Source organism: Phaenicophaeus curvirostris, chromosome 2 (assembly GCF_032191515.1).
Source record: "Phaenicophaeus curvirostris isolate KB17595 chromosome 2, BPBGC_Pcur_1.0, whole genome shotgun sequence".
NCBI lineage: Eukaryota > Metazoa > Chordata > Aves > Cuculiformes > Cuculidae > Phaenicophaeus > Phaenicophaeus curvirostris.
Window position 1 is genome coordinate 15139304 of NC_091393.1, and position 21068 is coordinate 15160371.

A 21068-nucleotide genomic window follows, 5' to 3' on the forward strand; every position below is an offset into this window, starting at 1 on the left:
CTCCCCTGGTGCAACTTGAGGCCATTTCCTCTCATCCTATCACTTGCTACTTGGGAGAAGAGACCAACACCCACATCACCACAGCCTCTTTTCAGGTAGTTGTAGAGAGCAATGAGGTCTCCCCACAGCCTCCTCTTCTCTGGGCTAAATAACCCCAGCTCTCTCAGCTGTTCCTTGCTAGGCTTGTGCTCCAGATCCTTCACCTTACATTCTTACCTATTAATACTGCATTTAACTAAAAGAAACCCCACAAAAAACCCCCAGAGTATTTGTTTTTAACCAGTAGATAATGGCTTTAGAAGCTATGCACATAATACAAGAAAAAATAACTAAATTAATTTTTAAGTTAAAATAGCGTCCAAGCACAAAACTAGATTTTTTTCTATAAAGAGTTAATCCAGTTTTCTAAGCCACTTTTTAAAACAGATTCTAATTAAATGGGACGGGTACAGAAAACAATCAACTCTGAAAAGAGACTTCTAAACTCAAGCCAATAAATGCTATAACTAACTATAATCACTTACTTCATTTTAGTAACTTCAACAGATTAGTTTAAGGACTTTCTCTGAGGTCTTCGAAAATCCTTTTCCATTTCTTTCTTGACTTGGAATTGTTTGTATCTTTCTGCCATTGTAATAAGCTCGTTAGGAACTGCCTGATAAAAAGAAGTACAAGAACAACATCAGTTTTAAATAAAGTTGAACTTTTAGAATCTGCTTTACAACCATACTACTGATTTGTGTGCTCCCAACCTTAATTTTGCTGTTAACCTGGGTCCTGCCACTTCACAGATTGTCTTTTCTGTAGAGATCCGTAGAGAAATCTTTTCACATAAAATTATATTGAAAAATAATCAACAGAGTGTCCCTGGATTTTCATTTAGATATGTATGCTAGTATCATCATATCCAATGACAACATACAAGTGATTTAATTAGCTTGTGATATTTCAGATAGGAATAGGTCTTTCACTGATAATGAACATTTGGAAAAAATGTGCAGTGCCACTAAAAAGGTGATACCATACCAGACATATATTTGAATGTTACATTTTTGATTGATATTAAACTCCTTTTGGAAGTTTCAAGAGCCTCTGAAGAGAAACTTTGGTACTTAATGCATCACCATAAGAAGAGCTCTTACATGGATAAAACAAAGCTAAAATAACAAGAAAAGAAGAGCAGGAGAAGTAGTCTTGTTCTCCCATCACTGGGATGCCACAAGAGCATCTTAGCAAGATACACGGTGCTTTAACAGGGGAAGAACGCAGCCAGGACAAAGGGCCTGGTGGAGCAGGAAGTATATTCCTCCAGTTCCAACTTCTTTTGTCAGGCTTTATAATTCAGTAATGCTTGCCATTTTCTATCAGGATGCCTATATATATTCTATATATATATAGTACATTCTGTCTAAGTTATGGACACACATTTTAAAAATAAAGTAAGAAGTGATGCAGCTGAAAGTTGCTGCAGACTTCTGTCAATAGAGACAGAAGTGAAAAGACAACATTACTATGAAGTCGAAACACTGGATAATTTTCTTCCTCTGTATCAGATCAGATTCTCCTACAGCATGAAACAGAATTTATTCCAACTAAAATTGCAACAATACCTTCCAAGAGTGGTTTTTGAGCAAGTACCAGGAAAAAGTGGGAAGCCAACATATGGAATGTAAAAATCTCAGCAAGGTAATACCCAGCATCTAGTGGTCTGTTAAGATTTTTACATGGACAGTCTGTGTATCTGCTAAAAAGGAAAGCTAGGTACGGTAGTCCAAACGAAAAAAACAGAAAAGGGTAAAGATGCCATAATTTAAATGCAACCCTAATTAATCTGTCCATGCTTAAGAAGCTTTTCTATAAAGATCCCTGCAGCACAGTACAGAAATCTTTCCACTGTACTCACTTTTCTGTAGGGAGATTACCTGTGTATTTAAAATAATGGAAAACACCTGGCTAACAAATGCACTTTACTTGTTTCAAAAGTCAAGTATCTGAACCTTCAGATCACATTTTCAGTTGCTTCCTTTCCCTTTCACATGCTTTAAGACTGAAGCAATGCCATTTTCTTTATCACGAGTCAAAAACCTGCTGCCTTTATGGATACTCCTCTTCTATCCGCCATTAACTAAAAGTTTGAGAATAATGTTGCGAATAACAGTTACCCTTGAAAGTAAGGATTCAGAGATGCTTTTTTCCTCCTCTGAACTCAGAGATCTATTCCCAGTTGAACTATCACATTAAAAAAGTTAGGGAACTTCAGTCTGCGGTAGAAGAGAAGGCATGGATGATGGTGGTTGATTCATAATACAGACCAAGGCACCTCTAAATTCTGTTGAAGTGGCTTCAAAATATCATTACTGGTTTCCCCTCTTACATTTTGCAAGAAAAAAAAAGAAAAAGAGACAACAAATCCCAAACAAAACCCCCAAAGATGCAACTTCAAAAATTATCAGGGGACAACTTTTTCTCCCTTCCCTCAAAAACATCTTATCAGGTTTGCAGTAAGTCGTATGACATTTTTTAAAGAAGAGCTGTAATTAAAAGATTTAGGTGAAGTTCTAACTCAGGATTTAAAGTTCAAGTAAGTGTCAACAACAACCACAGGTTCTAGGTAAATGCAATTTAGTTTGTACTCAAGCTACCACTACTCCTAAATAAAAAGAAATAAAATTAAACTTTTCAACTCTAGTCAGGGCATTAACAGGGAGTTTACTATAAATCAGGCAAAATACTGTTTGTTTACAGCAAGAAACACCAACATAATTGTCATTGGCTTCCCAGATATGGTAGCAATAAAAAAAAGTTTCTTTAAAATAAATACATCACATTCCAGTCCTATTTCCCATACTATTTACAAACATGAAAGAAACCTTCGAAAGGCACATGCAGAAAACACAACCGCCAGATACAACAAACTGATAGATCAACTTTTTCTGATACAAATATTGTTAATATTTACACTGTTAAACAAGAACATTGGTAAATGCATCCAGAAGTGTAACACAAATAAAATAAAATATTATAAAATAAACCAGATCATATTATTCCTCTTCAGATCTCTATGTGTGTATATGTTAACTAGTTTTTCTTTGGATGCGGAAGGCTTTAATCAAAGTTTCTGGCCCTTTTCTGGGACTCATCTGCAAGGTAAAATACAGCTAAGAATACGCAGGACAAGAAAGATTAAGTACCCATTTTTTGTCCAAGACACTACAAACACTCACTAACTTCATGAACTGTTTCAGGTGGTAACCTGGAACCAACATAAACCTTACCCAGTAACATGCATTCTTACTTGGTTTGCTCTTTCCAGAATTTCAATCAGCTCAGACGCAACACTCCAATTGCTCCTGGTGATAAGTGTTATTGCCTCCCCAGTACGTCTAAACAAGGAAAGAAATAATTGTTGATCTTCAAAACAACTGCTGCTAGGCTTTTCCTATTGACCTACTGAAATTTTCCTATTGAAATTGCAGAGAGGCAGAATTAGACTAAATATAAGGAGTAATTTCTTCATGATGAGTGTGAAGATGCCTGGAGGTGTTCAAGGCCAGACTGGATGGGGCCTTGCGCAGCCCGGTCCAGTGGGAGGTGTCCCTGCCCATGGCAGGGGGGGTGGAACTAGGTAATCTTTAAGATCCCTTCCAACCCAAACTATTCTACAATTCTGTGATCAGTACAGCAATACATTGTACTACAGGCAACATTATTGAAACTGGCTTGAGTATTTACTGTGCACATGACAGAAAGCAACTTTTCATAAAGATCAAAATATGGCACTTCACCTAAAATGAAGCAAAGGCTCAACTAATTTAGACTTTAAACAAGAAACCTAGCATAAAGACAACATGTTTAAGCATGAAGAGACATAAACTCATATAGTGATTAAAATAAACACATACACAAGGGAAATCATAGTTGTGCCAACCTGGGAAAGCAGCATTCAGACGTCCTAACATCAAACTACACCACCCTGATAGGCTGAAAACATTGAATTTATGCATGTTTTTTTCCTCCACAGAACCTGTTTTGAACTGTAATTCTTCCTGACATTTACACCACCTTTCAAGTCTCCCTCATTCCCATCCAGTGAAATAAAAAAAAAAGGAGAAAATCTGTTTGCCTTAAATTTAACAGAGAACTAATTTAAAAGCATAAAGCAGTGTGTTATTATCTAAAACATATTTCAATAAGATTCTGAAGTCTTCACTCACCCCAGTCCACATCACCTGTAACTCTAGCATGTGACAGAAGCACCTACGCATTGCATAAAATATTGACAACATGTTACTATTTTCTTGTAACCACTTACCCTGCTCTTCCAGTGCGGCCTATTCTGTGAACATATTCTTCGATGTTGCGAGGGAAGTCAAAGTTGAAAACATGGGTAATATCATGCACATCAAGGCCACGGGATGCTAAGTCAGTAGCTACCAGTATTCTGACTCTGCCTACAATGGGTACAGCAGAAAGAGAATGGCAGTTTATGGAATAAACAGAAAATATACTCCAGTCTATTGTTTTTAGTGCATACTCAATTTAACACACAAAGGAAAAATCTGCTTGCTGCACATCACTCTCAGTTAGCTTCAATTAGAAGGTGGTGAGCAAGCACTCAAAATGTCATGTTATTACTATTTCTATTTCACAAGCAGAACAGCAGACTGCAGGGGAACCAAGAAAGGTGCCTCGCTTATATAAAGAGTCTATGAAAAGAACAGGAACAACAATTATATACTCAGCTGCCATCCTTATCATATGACTACTTTTTGCTTTATTAGCATGTGATCACATAACTACTGGCATAATCAAGAGCAGAACTGTTGCACTGAAAGCACCATCACTTAACAGTTAAATTTACCATTCTGTAGATTAATGCGACATTCACTTTCCACAGAGATCTCAAAAAAAAATATTGTTAATTGTTGAATTAACAAAAATGTAATTCAGAGCTCTTTAATATGTTCATTTCTATAGTACTGAAGAGACATAGCACTTAAAGAGACAAATTTTTGCCCATGACAAGCTTTAAAAGCCTAGACTAAACAAACCAGTACTTAAGGTTCAAACGTACCTTTCCTAAAGTCATCTAAAGCCTGTTCTCGATCACACTGTTCCCTGTTACCATGAAGTGACTGTACTGGAATTCCTCGGAGACCAAACTCACTTGCTAAATCATCAGCGCTAGAACGAAACAGAACAAAAAAAAAGCCCAACTAGTGTTTAGATCCAAAAGATAAGTGACCACAAAAGCTAGGGGGGCAAAACCCCCACCTAGGTCAGTTAGGATTTATTATAGAACAGTGTGAAAGCACATATAAATAAAATGATTTTTGTGTTGCTAACTCAAAAAGCTCAGGAATGGTACAGTGACCACCCCCCTCAATCAGGTGCATATGCATGAGCTGCATATGCAGCTAAAGACTACAGCACATTAATGTATTCCCAAGAATCTTAACATCTGCTTTAAATGTGTGAAACTGAGAATGTATCACAACCACCAATGATATTAAAAAGGATATAAACTACCAGTCAATCTCAAGGAATTAATGAATGGAAAAAAAAGAAAAATACTAGTATGACCAACATATTGCTGACAAGAACTGTTACACTTGGTAATTATTACGTGAACTAAGAAACTATCCAGTATTTCTTTTCGAAAACATGTACAGATGTAATACTGAGAAGTGATTACATACGTAATTTTTTTCCCCACAAAAATGATGACCTTATCTTTTGGTTTCATAGCATCAATGAAGTCTTGCACAAAAGCTCTTTTTTCCTCCTCAGTGACAACAACAACTCTCTGTTCTACTGTATTTACTGCCTGTTAAACAGTGAAAAGAATGTTAAGAACAAACTGGCCAGAATAATATTTTTCCTGTCAATTCCCATATTATGTTATAAAACCAGTAATATGATGTCATGAAAAACTATTTTAAAACCAGACTATATATCAGTTTGAAGTCCAAACAATGCAGACTTATTTGTTGTTTCCTGGGTTGCTTTAGGTTAACAGCAAAATTTATCTTTAAGCAGTCTGCGAAAACATAAATTTGCAGAGATTTAGAGGGCACAGATTAGCAGACTAGCGAAACAAAATAAATACTCCTAATATTAGTGAAAAATGAGATTGAAGTACTTCAATCTGAGTATATTTGATGTTAATCCAACCTAAGTTGGAACAATGCCAGTCTTACTTGAAATGCAGAATCTTTAAATGCTTGTCCTTTCATTTGTCCAACTCTTCCAACAACAGGTTGCTTATAAAAGAATAACTATTCCATTATATTTGAAGGTTGTTTCAGAATGTCTAAGGTATGCTACAGTAAGCAGTATAAAGGCCTATGTTCTCATGGCACTGCATCATAACCTCGTGGCAAGGGTCGAAAAATCAATCAAGTACATAGAAACAGCCTCTCTCCATATGGGAACCCTTCCCCCTGCCACTAGAGGTCACCTCTTCAATTAAAAGAAGCTCTTATAAAATAGATGAATGCATTAGACAAGAGAGCTGCAATGGCAGTTGGCATCTTTCACATTACAATCCTCTGTCTTTGACAAGTAGTGCCTTTTGACAAAAGCATAGTTCTGAATAGAACAGATAAAAAGCACAGGTTCTCCCTATTTCTACCTAAAGGTGTACTGGATACTAAGTTTCCTTGTTCCCCATCACTAAAAGAAGTGGAACTGAAAGGGAAAATTCCGTATTTTAAGAACTAAACTCAAAGCAATCTCTGGACCAGATCTTGGAAGAACTTCTGTGAATTTTGCTGGTACTGAAGCCAAATAAATGCTATGCATCTACATCTACATCTAAGAAGTTTAGGACTTTACGGACAGTTCTTACTCTAATCTACATTCCTGCTCTAGACAAGTGCCTTCCAGGAGTTTAGTAGAGAGCTTCTACTCTTTTAGAGAAAGCAGCAGTTAAGAAGAAGGCAGCAGTTAAGAAACACACACCCAGATAAGGAGCCATATGGACTGGAAAGAAGTAAGTGAGAAACAAGAACTTGCAGAGCAGAAGGAAGGCTGCAAAAACAAAGCTTCTGGCAAGAACACATGCCGCTGCAAAGCACAATATTCAAACTCCAATTTGATTAATTCTTGATGCTTGCAACATTTTCTACTGAAAATCTAGCACATCATGATCTTGCTACATAAATATTAGAGCAAAATTATTTTCTACTTTTTTTCTTTTAGTTCTCTCTAAACTTCTAATGCAGCTTTAAAAGAATAATATGGAGCTGTTTTGAAAGTTTGGATTGATTTTGAAAGTCGCATGCACTTACTTAGATATAGTTACAAGCAAAGTATTTCCTGGTTTAACTGTAGGTTCTTCTCCAAAAGAAAAAACAAAACAAACCAGAACAACTTACGGCTAAGTCAAGAGTGCCAACATATACAATCATAGGATTTTTCAAATAGGATTTTGCTAGGCGACGAACACCATCAGGCCAAGTAGCACTGAACAGAAAGTGAGGAGGAAAACACACACATAAGAACAGAATGTAAAATCTCCAACTCATTAACTTCACCATATTCTTCTTTCTTTTCTTTCTTAAACACCACTAAACACTTGAGTATGCAATAGCAATAGTGAGCTTATATAATATTCAGAAATAATTTTATGAAGTTATTAGTAAACAGTGCTCAAGCTTTAAAGATAACTTTCTAGGTTAAAAGTACAGGCAACACTTTCTAATGAAACCAAATGCAAGTTTAATAGTTCAATGATACTCCAAAAGCAAGGTTCTAGTCTGGTTTTCCCTCTAAAACAGTTTCAATGCAAAATACAGTAACAAAAATTATTGTTGGTATATTCTATCATTAAGCTCCCAAAAGCTTCATAATTTCCAAATTAATCAAAGTACAGGCTAGCACAGACACTGATCAGAAGGTTAGGATACACGTTTAGTCCCAGATGGAGAAATGGAAGTTGGCATTTGAAATTGGTATCGCAAATTCTAGCATCCTCAGGACACCTTTCTTGTTGGTAAGAACTTGGTTGTTTTTATAATCAACGCAAAACATCAGAAGGGGGGGCGGGGGGAAGAAATGAAAACAGAATTGTCAAGTGACTTATTAGGACTGACTAAACAGAATTAGGAAAAAAACTGACGCCATTCTCATTTGAGGTCAGAGTAGAACTTTTATTAAAACTGACATGTTTGTTTTGAAATTAGCTTGTTGAATTACCTTCCATTTACAGTGTTAAAGTACTGAGTATGATTATGTTCACACACCTCGTCATAACAGTTTGTCTGTCAGGCCGCACATCTATTAGGATCTTCATTATCTGAGGTTCAAATCCCATATCCAACATTCTGTCAGCTTCATCTAAAACCTGTTCAGAACAAGGTTATTTATTGTGTCTTGGTCCTTAAATAAGAATTTCAGCAAGGTGTTACATAGCAGACCATTTTAATGGTAATAATTTTAATTGCACAACCCACTCCATAATATGTGTATTTTTTCCAAATGACTAATACCCAGCTGCTGATTTATAAGATACTCTTCCCCAAACTGACATAATCTTAGATTTCTGGTTATCTACACATATTTAGTTGTTTGTTAATATTATTCATTTAAGTTCTATTTCTTGGCAAGGAATTGTTAGAAGCCAGTTCTTCACATGAAAATTGTTTTCTTTCCTCTGTTTTAAAGTAGTTATTGTTAAGTTGTACACAAGGACTTCTCCAACTTATTTTCTATACCCTACTTTGTGATTTTTTTAGTATACTCTTTCCTCTAAATGCTTCCCAATTATTCACGTGCAACTCCAATTTCCTTACTTCTTCTTTGAGAGCACAAGGCCAAAAGGAAAAAACACTCAGATTACTGAGGAATGAATACCAAATCACACTGAACAAACCAAGATGAAGCAATCTTCAAATGACAAGCATTATAAACAATCAAAAGGCCATATATGACAGAATTTCCCAGTCTTTATTCTGAAATCATGAAGAACAGCAGCCTATCTTGAATACATGGGTTCCTAAATATCTGAATCAAGACTACAACTAACTTGTTGGTTCTGACAGGCAAGAAGATAAATTCCCTACCTTCAATTCACCTTCAGTGCAGCATATACTCAAATGTAATTAACTCTAACAGAGTCTGGGTTTTCAATTGTTCTGTTTTTTTTTTTTTTTTAAACAAACAATTGTATCCCAGTCCCTGATGTTGGAAGTCCATTGGAAAACGATTATACCATACTGGCAAATAATACTCAGTGCAACTTTGGGTGCATTCACAAGACTCTTCAATATCTTTAAATAAAAACTGTAAATGAAGCTCGTCCTTCATCCAAGGTGTTAAAGCTGAAATCTAATATTCCTGTATTTTCTCTGAAATACAGCTGCAAGATTAAATTATTTGTTGGCTGAATTTGTTGGCTGACAATGAAGCTGTGGAAAAATATATGCTAACATTAAAAAACCCTAGAATTTTAGATGTCCAGCTTTTCATATCAAACCTAAAGAACCACAGCATTTCCAGGAAGTCTGAAGCATGAGACATTAACCACTTCGAAACCAGTGCAAGGACCATGTTTTGCAATCTTCTAAAGATATTTAACTGCTGGTGGTACAACAACAAATGGCTTTCTCCTGCTTTGCATCACCGTATTTTTCAATCTGATAGCTATTTCTTTTTATCAATGTTATCCTACTGCATATCCTGCCTATACTGAAACATCTGATTTTGGTTACATACACATTCTTTGCTTTACAAAGCAGTGTGTGCTTGTAGTATGACCATACTTCGCCTTGGTAGAGAAAGATTACTAATATTCTTATAGCTCTCCAAAAGCAAGTTTTCAGGCCTTTCTACCTCCTGCCTAGCAATCACGTTACTTTTCTACACTAGACTACTCTCCAGTCTTCCAATAATATACTTTTTTTCTAGAAGTCCAGATTTCTAATTATGCTAGACCAGCACTGGCCTTGCCAGTAAACTCACAAATATTAGCTAGAATTGAAGCTAACTAGTTACAGTATAAAGGGTATTTAAACCTTAGAGGGCAGTGGAGGTGGATATAGAGGAGGAAAAGCAGACCAAACTGTCAAATTACGCAAGTCACCAGTTAAACAGACAACTCAGGAAATAATTTAAATAGATGAAACTATTTTACAAAATGCAATGGTTTCAAGTGTCCAGCACAGCAAAAGGCAAGAGTGAAACAAAGTCATAAGGATTTATAACAGTCTTTATGTGGCTATTTTCCCACAGAGATCAAAAGAAAGTCAGTCACTCAAACACTTAAATATCTAATTATTTGCAATTCTGGTGCTTACTGTACAATTTCTTATTAGATCTTGAGTCATTGGTAACTTTTAAAAGAAAGGACAATTTGGGAAAAGCATTTCATCCATTAATAACTGTTCTTGACAAAATTAACTGTAAAAGGGCAAACATTAGTATTATAACGATTTAGCAACTTCAAAATTCTTACTGTGTTAGAAGGCTATTTTGTTTTTTTCTAGGGATTATACCACATCTGCAACGTAATTACGGTAAGCACGAACCACCTCTCCAACATGAACCTCAGTGTTAAGATGTATTGTAATTACGATTCAAAAAGTTTAAAGAAAACTTCATTAAAGCTTAAGTTCACATTAAGCCAACCATCTCCCCGTTGCTGCATTACTCATTCCATATCAGCTACTTGCCAAGTACGTTATGCTCCTCAAATTTATGAAGTTGCTCATTTGAAGATCATTCAGTCTCCCAGGAGTAGCGATAACAATATCCACACCTTTGGTAACCACGTCTATCTGTCCTTTTCGGTCCCCACCACCATATATGCAAATACTGAAAACAGAAATGTTTTGCAGAAGCAGTGTATTAAGGTTCAACTGAAGTCAATCTTTTTCAAATAAATGCCACCATGTTGATTGATTTGGTATTATCAAGAGGAAGGAATACAGTACCTGCAACTGACTATCACGGTATATAAAAGACTTAACACTGAATAATACTCCCTCAATAGCTTTCTGTTTAAGTTGCAGTGAAAGTAATCATGAAAGGAAGGCAGGCGTCTCTTAAGCTGTGAGTATATTTTGGGTTGTACTGAAAATATTCACACCAAAACCCGATGAGCTTATGAAAGGATGTATGATTTTCTAAATAGTACCATCAAAATTCATGTTTTTCTATTAAAACAATCAATACACTTGATCAGATATTAGGCTTACACGCAACACGCTCTGTAAAACTCCTTAGTATTTACAGGAAGAAAGCAGAATGTACATTTCAGTATTTGATGAATGCAAGACTAATTCTGAATGCTATAAAAAGTTACCAGAGAGCCCTCAAATTAAGTTTTGGAGGACAGTCATGTTGGTTTAAATGAAGACCTACACTCATCAGGTTTGTGGATGATACCATGTCAGGGAAACAGGGCATACACTTGAGGGCTAGGCTGTTACCCCAAGTATCACAAAAGGCTAGAGAAATGGGCTGACAGGAATCTTGTGAAGTTCAACAGAAGTAGAGATGGGGATGGAAATACCCCATGGCTGAGGACCAACATGCTATAAGATGGCTTTGCAGGAAAGACTAGGGTGGGCAAGAAACTGAACATTATTCAGCAGCGTCACCCCACAGAAAAGAAAGCCAGCTTCGTACTGTAGACAAGGAAGCCAGCAGGTTGAGACAATTCATTATTCTCCTTTATTCAACACTTGTGAGACCACATCTCAAGCTAAATAACCAGTTTTTGTAAGCTCTGCCTCTATTACAAGACAGATGTATCCATATCGCAGTAAGTCCAACAAGGCTGCTGCCAAGTTGGTCAAGAGGATGGAGTGCATGACATGAGAAGTTGTTAATGAGGCCTGTTCAGCCTGAACAGAGGGCAAAGAGAAAGATCTTCTTGCTGTCTACACCCACCTAACAGCAAGGTGCCAAGAAGACACAGGCAGGCTCTACTCAGCTGTCCACACAGAGGTATAAGAAGCAACAAAGCTACAATGCAGAGAACTCCAACTATATAAGAAACAGTTTTTCACCCTGAGAGTAGTCAAAGCAGGCATTCGAAAAAAATGAGAAAAATACAAACTCTGCATTTACTGCCTTTCCCTCCCCTCTGAAAAAAATGCAATTATTTTAGCAGGTGAATTAAGCCACAAGTGACAAGACAAAAAATTACTTAACAAGCAAGTGAAAACTAGGATTACCTTTTTATTCCTTTGTATGTGTACTTCAAACATTCCGCTTCTACTTGAAGAGCCAGTTCTCGAGTGGGAGCAAGGACCAACATTCCTGGCCCCCCACGCTGATCTTTGGATCTGCAATAAACCTTCTTTAGAATGCAGGCCTGGACAAAGTCCATCATATCTGACATGGAATATTTTTATACTGTTCCATATACTGCTACTAACGTAATCTATGGTTGAAAGTGGGGTATTTATTCCTCCAAGATTACCTTTTTTTTTTTCCAGTTTATGATTTATTACCACTATTACTAGAAAACCATTACATGGCAGGTGGGGGTAAGTATCCATAGCTGAACAAGTTGGAGAAGGGAGCAGTTCTTACATTGGTTGTGAAGTCAAGTGAATGAATCCAGGCATCAGGTATGCTAACGTCTTCCCAGTACCAGTCTGTGCTATACCAATAAGATCGATTCCTTGGAGTATGATCGGCCAGGCCTGGGACTAACATAAAACAACAAATACTTAAAACAAATTTTTCTCTTAAGCTTTAATTGAAGAGTCATTAAAACTGAAGTAGTACCTGAATTGGTGTAGGTTTTTGAAAACCAACTTTTCTTATATTATCCATTATATCAGGATAATGCTCAAATACATCTTCAAATTTACAAACAGGATTGGGAATACAGCGCTTTTCACCTTCTTTTAAGTCATCACAAATGATATTATTGTTTTCTTTCCTGTATAGGATTAAAAGAAGTACAATTGCTTTCAGGGGTCATTATCTGAAAAAAACAGGGCTAACACAAAAGACTGTCTTTCTGGGCCTTTTTTTTTTTCCTAAAAAAAAGCCATCTCCTGGAACAACAAAAAAACAATTTCAAGTCTTGAATGAGATTTACAACTATTCTTCTACGTTTCAAGAAAGGCTTACTACGGAAACACTCATCTTAAAGAAACTCTTCTTTCTTAAGAATGAAGTTATATACAGATGTTAACATGAACTGCAGTCCTGTCATATTGGATTTCAATCATACTCCATTAAAAAATGAACTAACAAGATTTGTAACCTAAAGCCAATCTAGAACTCACAGGAATGGATTAGACTTCTTTGTCAGAATCCTATATTCTGGCAAAAGCCTTCCCAAAATATTTTCAGAGCAGCTCCCTAGATTCTCAAGAAAATACTAGCAGTATTTAAGTGTAGAGAAATGTTTTAAAAAGTTTAGAAAAAAAAAAATGTAGTCAGTAAGTCAAGCTTCAAAAAAAAACCCCACCCAAACCACAACAACATATCCAAAAAGCTACATAAAAACTGAAGTTTTGAGGCTACCTCCAATTAAGAGGTATTAATATGCATAAGCAGTTTATCTTCATTCCAGTCTTGCACTCTTCTGAAGATCCAACTCAGCGAACAGCATTACTTCACGCAGGGCGTGGGCTAGAAAGACTGGGTAATTCAAATTCTCCTCATGTTTACAAAAATTCCACCCCCACCACTTACTGTCTTTTTTTCCGTTGAAGCAACAGATTAGATGGAAAACGCATCCCTTTGTCACATAAGTGTTATTCCTAAATGCATGTTCTGAACCTACAGAACAACGTTCTGTTTCTTTTGCCTAGCACTAACCGTAACATGCAAATATACTTCAAGGAAATAAGTGTAAATTCCCTGCTACACTCACTACAGCAAGTTCTGTCTGGTGGGCATGCAAAAGAAAAAAATAGAGAGCACGCAAAAAAAAAAAAGTAACAAAAGGTACTGCTTCTCATTCACTGACTTCCTTAGAACTACTGAAAAGGACTGAAACTATTACCAGAGCCTGAACAGAATTATGTGAAACAGATGATCTTGCAAAGTAACAATGCAGACTGCTGGATCAAAATGAATCGATACAGTTAACTCACCAGGACGCACTTGTAAAGACAAGACAGAGAGAAAGACAACAGTAATAGAGGCTGAAATTTGCTTTGAACATAGTATTTGACTAGAATATATGGAAAAAAAGTGGAAACTAAGAGGTAGTCAACATGTGAACAATAATATTTGGAAGGACCTAGAAAACATAAACATGCTGTCTCATGAAATGCAAAGAAACAGTCACAAGTCAATGAATTGTCTTGATTTTTTCCCCTCATGAAGTCACGTAGGTAAAATACTTTCAGTGAAGCAGCTAATTGCTAAAGTTTAGTTTTCCAAGCAACTAATAATACCTCATCTGATGGTTATTGTTTAATCCTTAGAAAGAATTCTTAAGAAGATCTAAGTTATTACAAGACCCCAACATCAACGCTTCTGTCTCGGTTCTTCACCTTCTGCTTTCTGGGCTTTATACCTCAATAGTTATTTTTGCCAAGCAGATGATTACTTGTAGAAATGATCTTACCGCCACATTTCCACTTCTTCTTGTGACATCGATGCAGTCCTTGTTGATTCTTTATAGAAGTTTTTCTCAACTGGAGGCAAGCCTTAAACAATTAGGAAATGTAAACTTGAGTCAGTACAAAGTGCTACAGTTTCAGTATTACAGTGCTAAAGCTTAAGATGAAAATCCCAAACCCCAGACTGTGCCTTGTTATTAGGGAGAAAATTCAAAAGTGGTGGAAGACCATTGCTGTTTATGTAAAAGATGAAGGCAAGGACAAACACTTAAGTATCTGCAAGAGAACCACTTACCCACATTTTCAAGTTCTAAAGTAATTTCTACCAACATATGTAGTATAATATTTAACAACTCTCAGATTTTTCTGTGGCCACATACACAACAACAGCATTTTCAAAGGGTGAAGTCAAAATGCCAACTGATGCTAAGTTTAAGTCTTCACACAGCAACTACAGTGTTGTCCATGACCATGCTGAGAAATACTGACACGGTCACTTCACTGCAAATATTTAACGAATTTGGACCAGGAAATAAGTCAGTCGCCCTAAAGCAAAACTTAAAAATATTTAAAACTTACCTGCCCACTTCATGGCTTCATATTTAGCTGCATTTTCTCGAAGAGATGCCCAGTCAATCACTGATTTCATTGGGTTATTTGCATTGATTATGTCCACATTTTTTTCTGCAGAGTGAACACCAAAATGCTGCTGTTTGATGGAATCTATTGGAGGGTGGGGGAGAACCCCCCTCAAAACAAACACCTTGTTTTTGTTTTCTATTGTAAAGCCTCTTTTGTGATTTTGAATACACGAGGCATTTAAATAGAAATTTCTTTCCTAGGCCTTCGCCTGAAACATCAGTAAAACCTGTATAGACCTAATCTTGATACAAAAAGAAGCATTTCACCATTTTTAGCTACTTAAAGCAAGCAATGACAGCTTCCAAAGTGCTGCTCCTTCAGCTAGAAATAAAAGCTTGTTGTACAGAGCTCTTCCGAAAAACTTGTAAACCCAGTAGATGACATGGAGACAAAAGGCTTTAATTTTAGCAGCTACAAGAGCAAGGTTTACTTTTAAAGCATTTAACATCACCACAATAAAATCTCTATACCTCTTTTTTGACGAGGTTAACACTTGTTAAGAGAGAAAGGTTTTACACTGAAGATACAAATGGCAACATTATTATATATTAGTGGAAAAGCAAGAAACGGGGAAAACAATCTCACATACTAAGGAAGTGTTAACTGTTTGTAGCCTCTTGAGATATACTCGTCTACCTTGTGGGGCATCTCCAAGATCAAAACCCCATATTCTAACATTGGAACACAACTCTGATCCCTTCTCCCTCATCAGTGCCTCAGATCAACAACTATAATTGATATTCTACGTGCAACATCAAATTGTAAATGCTAACTTTCCATGAAAGTTGTAAAAAGCCAGCATTGTCCATGCTATAATCAGCACACGTCTTATTTATAGGGCAACGAAGTTGGTGAAGGGGCTGGAGAACAAGACTTATGAGGAGCAGCTGAGGGAACTGGGGTTTTTCAGTGTAGAGAAATGACGGCTCAGGGGAGACCCTATCACTGTCTACAACAACCTGAAAGGAGGTTGTAGTCAGGTGGGTGTTGGCCTCTTCTCCCATGTGACAGGCAATAGGATGAGAGGGAACGGCCTCACGTTGTGCCAGGGGAGGTTCAGATTAGACATCAGGAAAAATTTCTTCACCAAAAAGGGTTATCAAGCACTGGCAGAGGCTGCCCAGGGAGGTGGTTGAGTCCCCATCCTTGGAGGTGTTTAAAAGATAGGTAGATGAAGTGCTCAGGAATATGGTTTAGTAGAGCACAGGTAAGGCTGGACTCGATGATCTCAAAGGCCTTTTCCAAACTAGCGATTCTATGATAGATTTAATTTATTGAATTTTAATACCACATAAGTACTACATCAAAAGTTAAACTAGAACTGATATTTCTGTTTTGGAGGAATCAGACTGATAATGCAAGAACCAAGTAGTGTAACATTATGCATGCTTTAAAATTGTGGAAAACACACCGGCACAGATTTTCAAAAAATTCTGGCAGTTTAAACTGTGGGAAATTGAGAAAGGAGGACATCTAGATATTTCTGTTTCAGGAGGTTATACCATTGTCCAATAACGAAGTGAAAGTTAATTCATTTGGGTAAAATATTAAACACAAAACCACTCCACCAAAATAGAAATCTATGGAAAAACAATCCACAGTCTTTTTTTTCCCCAAAAGAACATTTCTTACCTTTCTCAGTCACATTTCTAACGTAGTTTTGTCCAGAACTTGCAAGAGCATCGTCAATCAACATCTTGGCTTTATTTTGCACAGCAACACTGCCAAAAATCTTCACTTCAGATTCGTAGTTTCCTTTTATAACCTATGTTTATAAAACCTTACTGAGTTTTTAAATACTGTGATGATAAGCATTATATAAGAATATATACTCAAAACAGACTTGGAATTTTTTTCTGAATTTGAACTTCTCAGGTAAAGACCTTCTAATTCCTTATCTAAAAGAAGGAGAAATTAATGCATACTTAAGGAAAAAAAATCAGTCAGCTTTTCCTACTTCCACATACCACTCAAGTTACACCTGCAGTTCCACATCCTTTTCAACAATTCTTGTAAAAGAATCTAATTATTACAGTTACTTTAACACTCTTCACTTGCAGCAGTAACTCTGGTATATGTGGAAGCTAATCAAATATGTTCCAAACAGATTCCGGGCCTGGACAAAACACAGCACATAGTACCTTTATCCTGGAACCTGAAGAATCCTCAAGTTCTCGTATTTTAGTTCCACCTCGACCTGTTTTAACGATACACCGCAGGAATTACATAGATTTAGGCCAAACTGTCAAAACCCACATATGGTAACTGTAAGTACTTTGGTTGTGACCAAAACCTGACTTTCATGAGTGCGTGAATCCATAAATAAAACAACCTGCGACACCAAACTGTTAGAAAATCCAGGTAGCTTTTTCAGCAAGTAACCAGATGCAAGGTGTGCATGTGCGGAAGGAGTAAGATGCCTCAGCTGAAGAGATAGAGCAACAAAACCAGCTTAGAAGAGAGACCCTTCCGATACTGAAAATGCCAGTAAATAAACTCTCTAAGACTAGTTCTGGAGCTTTAGAAAGCAAGCATGCCTAGGCAATGCAAGGGAGTGATCTCCATCAGTCACGTGCAGCAAGACAAGAGCTGGCTACAGAATATATTCTCCACTTACACGCATATGTATAAATTTTTCCAGAAACCTTATGCATATTCTGTTACTTTCTAAGGACTAATTTTGATGTGAATATGAACTTCACAACAGTCAAATCTCTTGCTAATTTGGAGCTGGCTCCAGCTCTGCCTGACCTTGCATTTGAGACAGGGAGAGACTCCAAACAGGGGTCATTATAGAAGATGCATCTGTTCAGCACAGATCATACTTAACAGAAGACATTATCATCTTCAGAGTGAACAGTGTCTGGAAAAACACTGTATGAAAGAAATTATGCTATCAGAGGAACATTCAGTCCAATTTCCAAAGGACACTATTACTTAAATGAAACCTTATCCTAGGTTAGACAAAAAATACCCTACTTGTTGTAATAATAACTACATCTTGTACAGCTTCCTTGAAGCAACCGGGAAGGGGTCTGAGCTCACTTACAGCCTGCTGGCCATGAGAAATGGACACCAACCCAATCACAGAATAGTTCAGGTTGGAAGAGACCTTAAAGATCATCCAGTTCCAACCCCCCTGACATGAGCAGGGACATTCCACTAGATCAGGCTGCCCAAGGCCTCACTCGAGGAAGAAAAACCTCAGCTACCTCAGGAGAAGAGCTCTGCTCTTCAGGCCTTCCTCTGCAAATCCCCCCGGCCATCCTCACGCGAGGGATGGGGATCGTGAGGGGCTGGAACCTCCCTGAGGCACAAACCCCAGGGCTGGGACCCCTTTTTCTGCCCCTCAGTGGGTCAAACACCCCGCGTGGCAGCGGGGTGGCTGCTGTTACCTATGAGAGCCCCCGCCAGGGCCGTATCGAGGCGGAAGCAGAGCGGGTCGGTGGCCCCCCAGGGCTGCCCCTCGAGGGACCCCGCCGCCACACGGGGCTCCCGCTCCCCTCCTCGCAGCCTGGCGCTCCCTCGCCCCTGCCTCTGCGGAGGGGCGGCCGGTGGCTGCCGCGGTCGCCAGGCGGCGACGGGGACAGGAGCCGGCGTGCGGCTGGGCGAGCGGCCGCCCTCGTCGCTGCTCGTCTCCCAGTCGGACATGGCGGCGCCCGCCTCCCCGCCCGCGTGCGGCGTTTGGCGCGCGCGGGCCGCTCGCTCGGCGCTGATTGGCTGGCGCGGCAAGGCCCGTGGGGGGAGTCCGCCGGGTCCTAAGTCCCGCCTTTCGCTGTTGGGGTCCGGCCGGGAGGGAGGGCGGAAGGGTGCCGAGCGCATGGAAGGGTGGGGGCCCCAAGTGATTTCATGAAATCAGAGTGGTTTGGATTGGAAGGGACCTTAAAGCCCATCCAGTTCCAGCCCTACCCCGCCACGGGCAGGGACACCTCCCACCGGCCCAGGCTGCCCAAGGCTCCATCCATCTTTGCTTTGAACACCTCCAGGGATGGGGCATCTCCAGCTTCCCTGGGCAACCTGGGCCAGGGCCTCACCACCCTCATCGGGGAGGATTTCTTCCTAATGTCTAATCTAAGCTTTCCACCCTGCAATTTACAGCCCCTTCCAGTCATCCTTTCACTCCATGCCCTTATAAAAATTCCCTCCCCAGCTACACAGGCCCGCATCAATTTGTTATTTGCTTAAGGTTATGAAATATGAGGAACCCCCAACTCATGGTGTTGCAGATCTCCCAGAAACTGAGGTGGGGAGGGAGAGAGCAGGAGTTTTGCAAAGCCTGTTACACCAGAATAAGCAACAGCATCGTTTGGCTTAAAAAAAAAAAAAAAAAAAAGCTTTCTTTCTTGCACCATTGGAGAACAGAAGTTGACTCTGCTCAGAAAACTTTCGCACAAAAATATATCTTTGCTTAAGGTGCGTCTGCCTTGATTTGTATCTGAAGTGCAAATGTATTAAAGAGAGTCACTTCAGCATCTCCAGCTTCCCTGGGCAACCTGTGCCTGTGTCTCACCACTCTCATCGGGAAGAATTTCTTCCTAGCGCCTAATCTAAATCTTCCCCCTTTCAATTTAAAGCCATTCCTCCTCGTCCTACCACTACATGCCCTTTGTGGGTGTCGTGCTGATCCATTGCAGTCTGAATTTTTTTAAGCAAATCTTAGTATTTAGTCTCAAACTAAGGACTCATGATGCTTTAATGAAGATTTTATTATGGTTAAGTGTACTGAAGCTGAGACAACGTTGGAAGTGGAATCACAGAAGGGCTGAGGTTGATTCACCTTCCCTGGAGGTGTTTAAGGCACGGGTGGACGAGGTGCTAAGGGGCATGGTTTAGTGTTTGATGGGAATGGTTGGACTTGATGATCCAGTGGGTCTCTTCCAACTTGGTGATTCTATGATTCTATGAAGGGACCTCTGGAGGTGATCCTTGTCCAGCTCCCTGTTCAAGTAGGGTCACCAAGAGCCAGTTGCCCAGGACTGTGCCCAGGCAGCTTCTGAATATCTCCTGAGGGTGGAGACTCCACAGCCTCCCAGAGTAATGTGTGCCAGTGCTTGGTATCCTCACAGTAAAAAAATAGAAAAAAATACCTAAGGAAAAGCTACACTCTCTCATACACCCCCCCCCCCCCCCACACACACACCCACCCCCCTACCCCCCCATACTTAGGTTGAAAAATCTGCTACATGAGGGTTTATATTTTACTTTTAGGCATGGTCCTGTACTCCTGTTGTACAGAGCTGAATGGTGAACATTTCTGCATGTGTCTTTATGGATGCACGTTACTATCTGTGCCATTGGGACCTGCAGGGTAACTGCAGGAAAAAAATTCATACTGGTGTCTTCTGACCCTTCCCTACTGTCTCCATGTACACGTGAAGCAAGATGTCCAGGTTTAGCACAAGGAGAACATGCTTACATGTTCGCCTTTTTTTTCCTGACCTGTTTTTATTCTTAGGCAGAGCTTGGCTGTGGGTACAAGAGGTTGACATGGAAAACACGCCTTTCTGGGGAATGCATCTTTACATTTCAATACCTAAGAGTACATTCTCGAGAGAGTTATGGGGTCATCTATACATGACAATATTTTGCTCTGATTTTAAAGCCTCCAAGGAGGCAGTGACTTCACCACAAAAACAGGCTCTCTGTATTTGGTACTTTACACTTGAATACTAAAGTTTATCTTCAACAGGACTGCACGAAGAGCCAGGTGAGGAAAGAATGCTTGGTGCAGCAGTATTCCAGAGCAAGTTCCATGATTCAGTGCAGGAGAAAGGGCTTCACCTAGGCCTCCAGTTAAACTGAAGTAGCAGATTGGTGTGCCCTTACGAATCCTGCTCCTTGCACAAGCCCCTGATTGCCAATCCTGAATTAATGCCCTTTTATTTA

At 38.9% G+C, this 21068-nt stretch overlaps 1 protein-coding gene across 1 annotated transcript; it reads right to left on the reverse strand.

Annotated features, from left to right (window-relative positions):
• Window positions 1-419: 419 nt before the first annotated feature.
• DDX43 (DEAD-box helicase 43) lies at window positions 420-19004 on the reverse strand. The gene is made up of 16 exons (XM_069850459.1): window positions 18578-19004; window positions 17324-17379; window positions 16815-16947; window positions 15120-15263; window positions 14546-14627; window positions 12742-12898; window positions 12544-12662; window positions 12183-12293; window positions 10674-10815; window positions 8247-8347; window positions 7380-7467; window positions 5700-5827; window positions 5075-5184; window positions 4313-4451; window positions 3296-3383; window positions 420-655 (listed from the first exon to the last, which is right to left on the reverse strand). The coding sequence occupies exons 1-16, from the start codon at window positions 19002-19004 to the stop codon at window positions 548-550; spliced, it is 2133 nt and encodes a 710-aa protein (XP_069706560.1). The 3' UTR covers window positions 420-547.
• Window positions 19005-21068: the final 2064 nt, after the last annotated feature.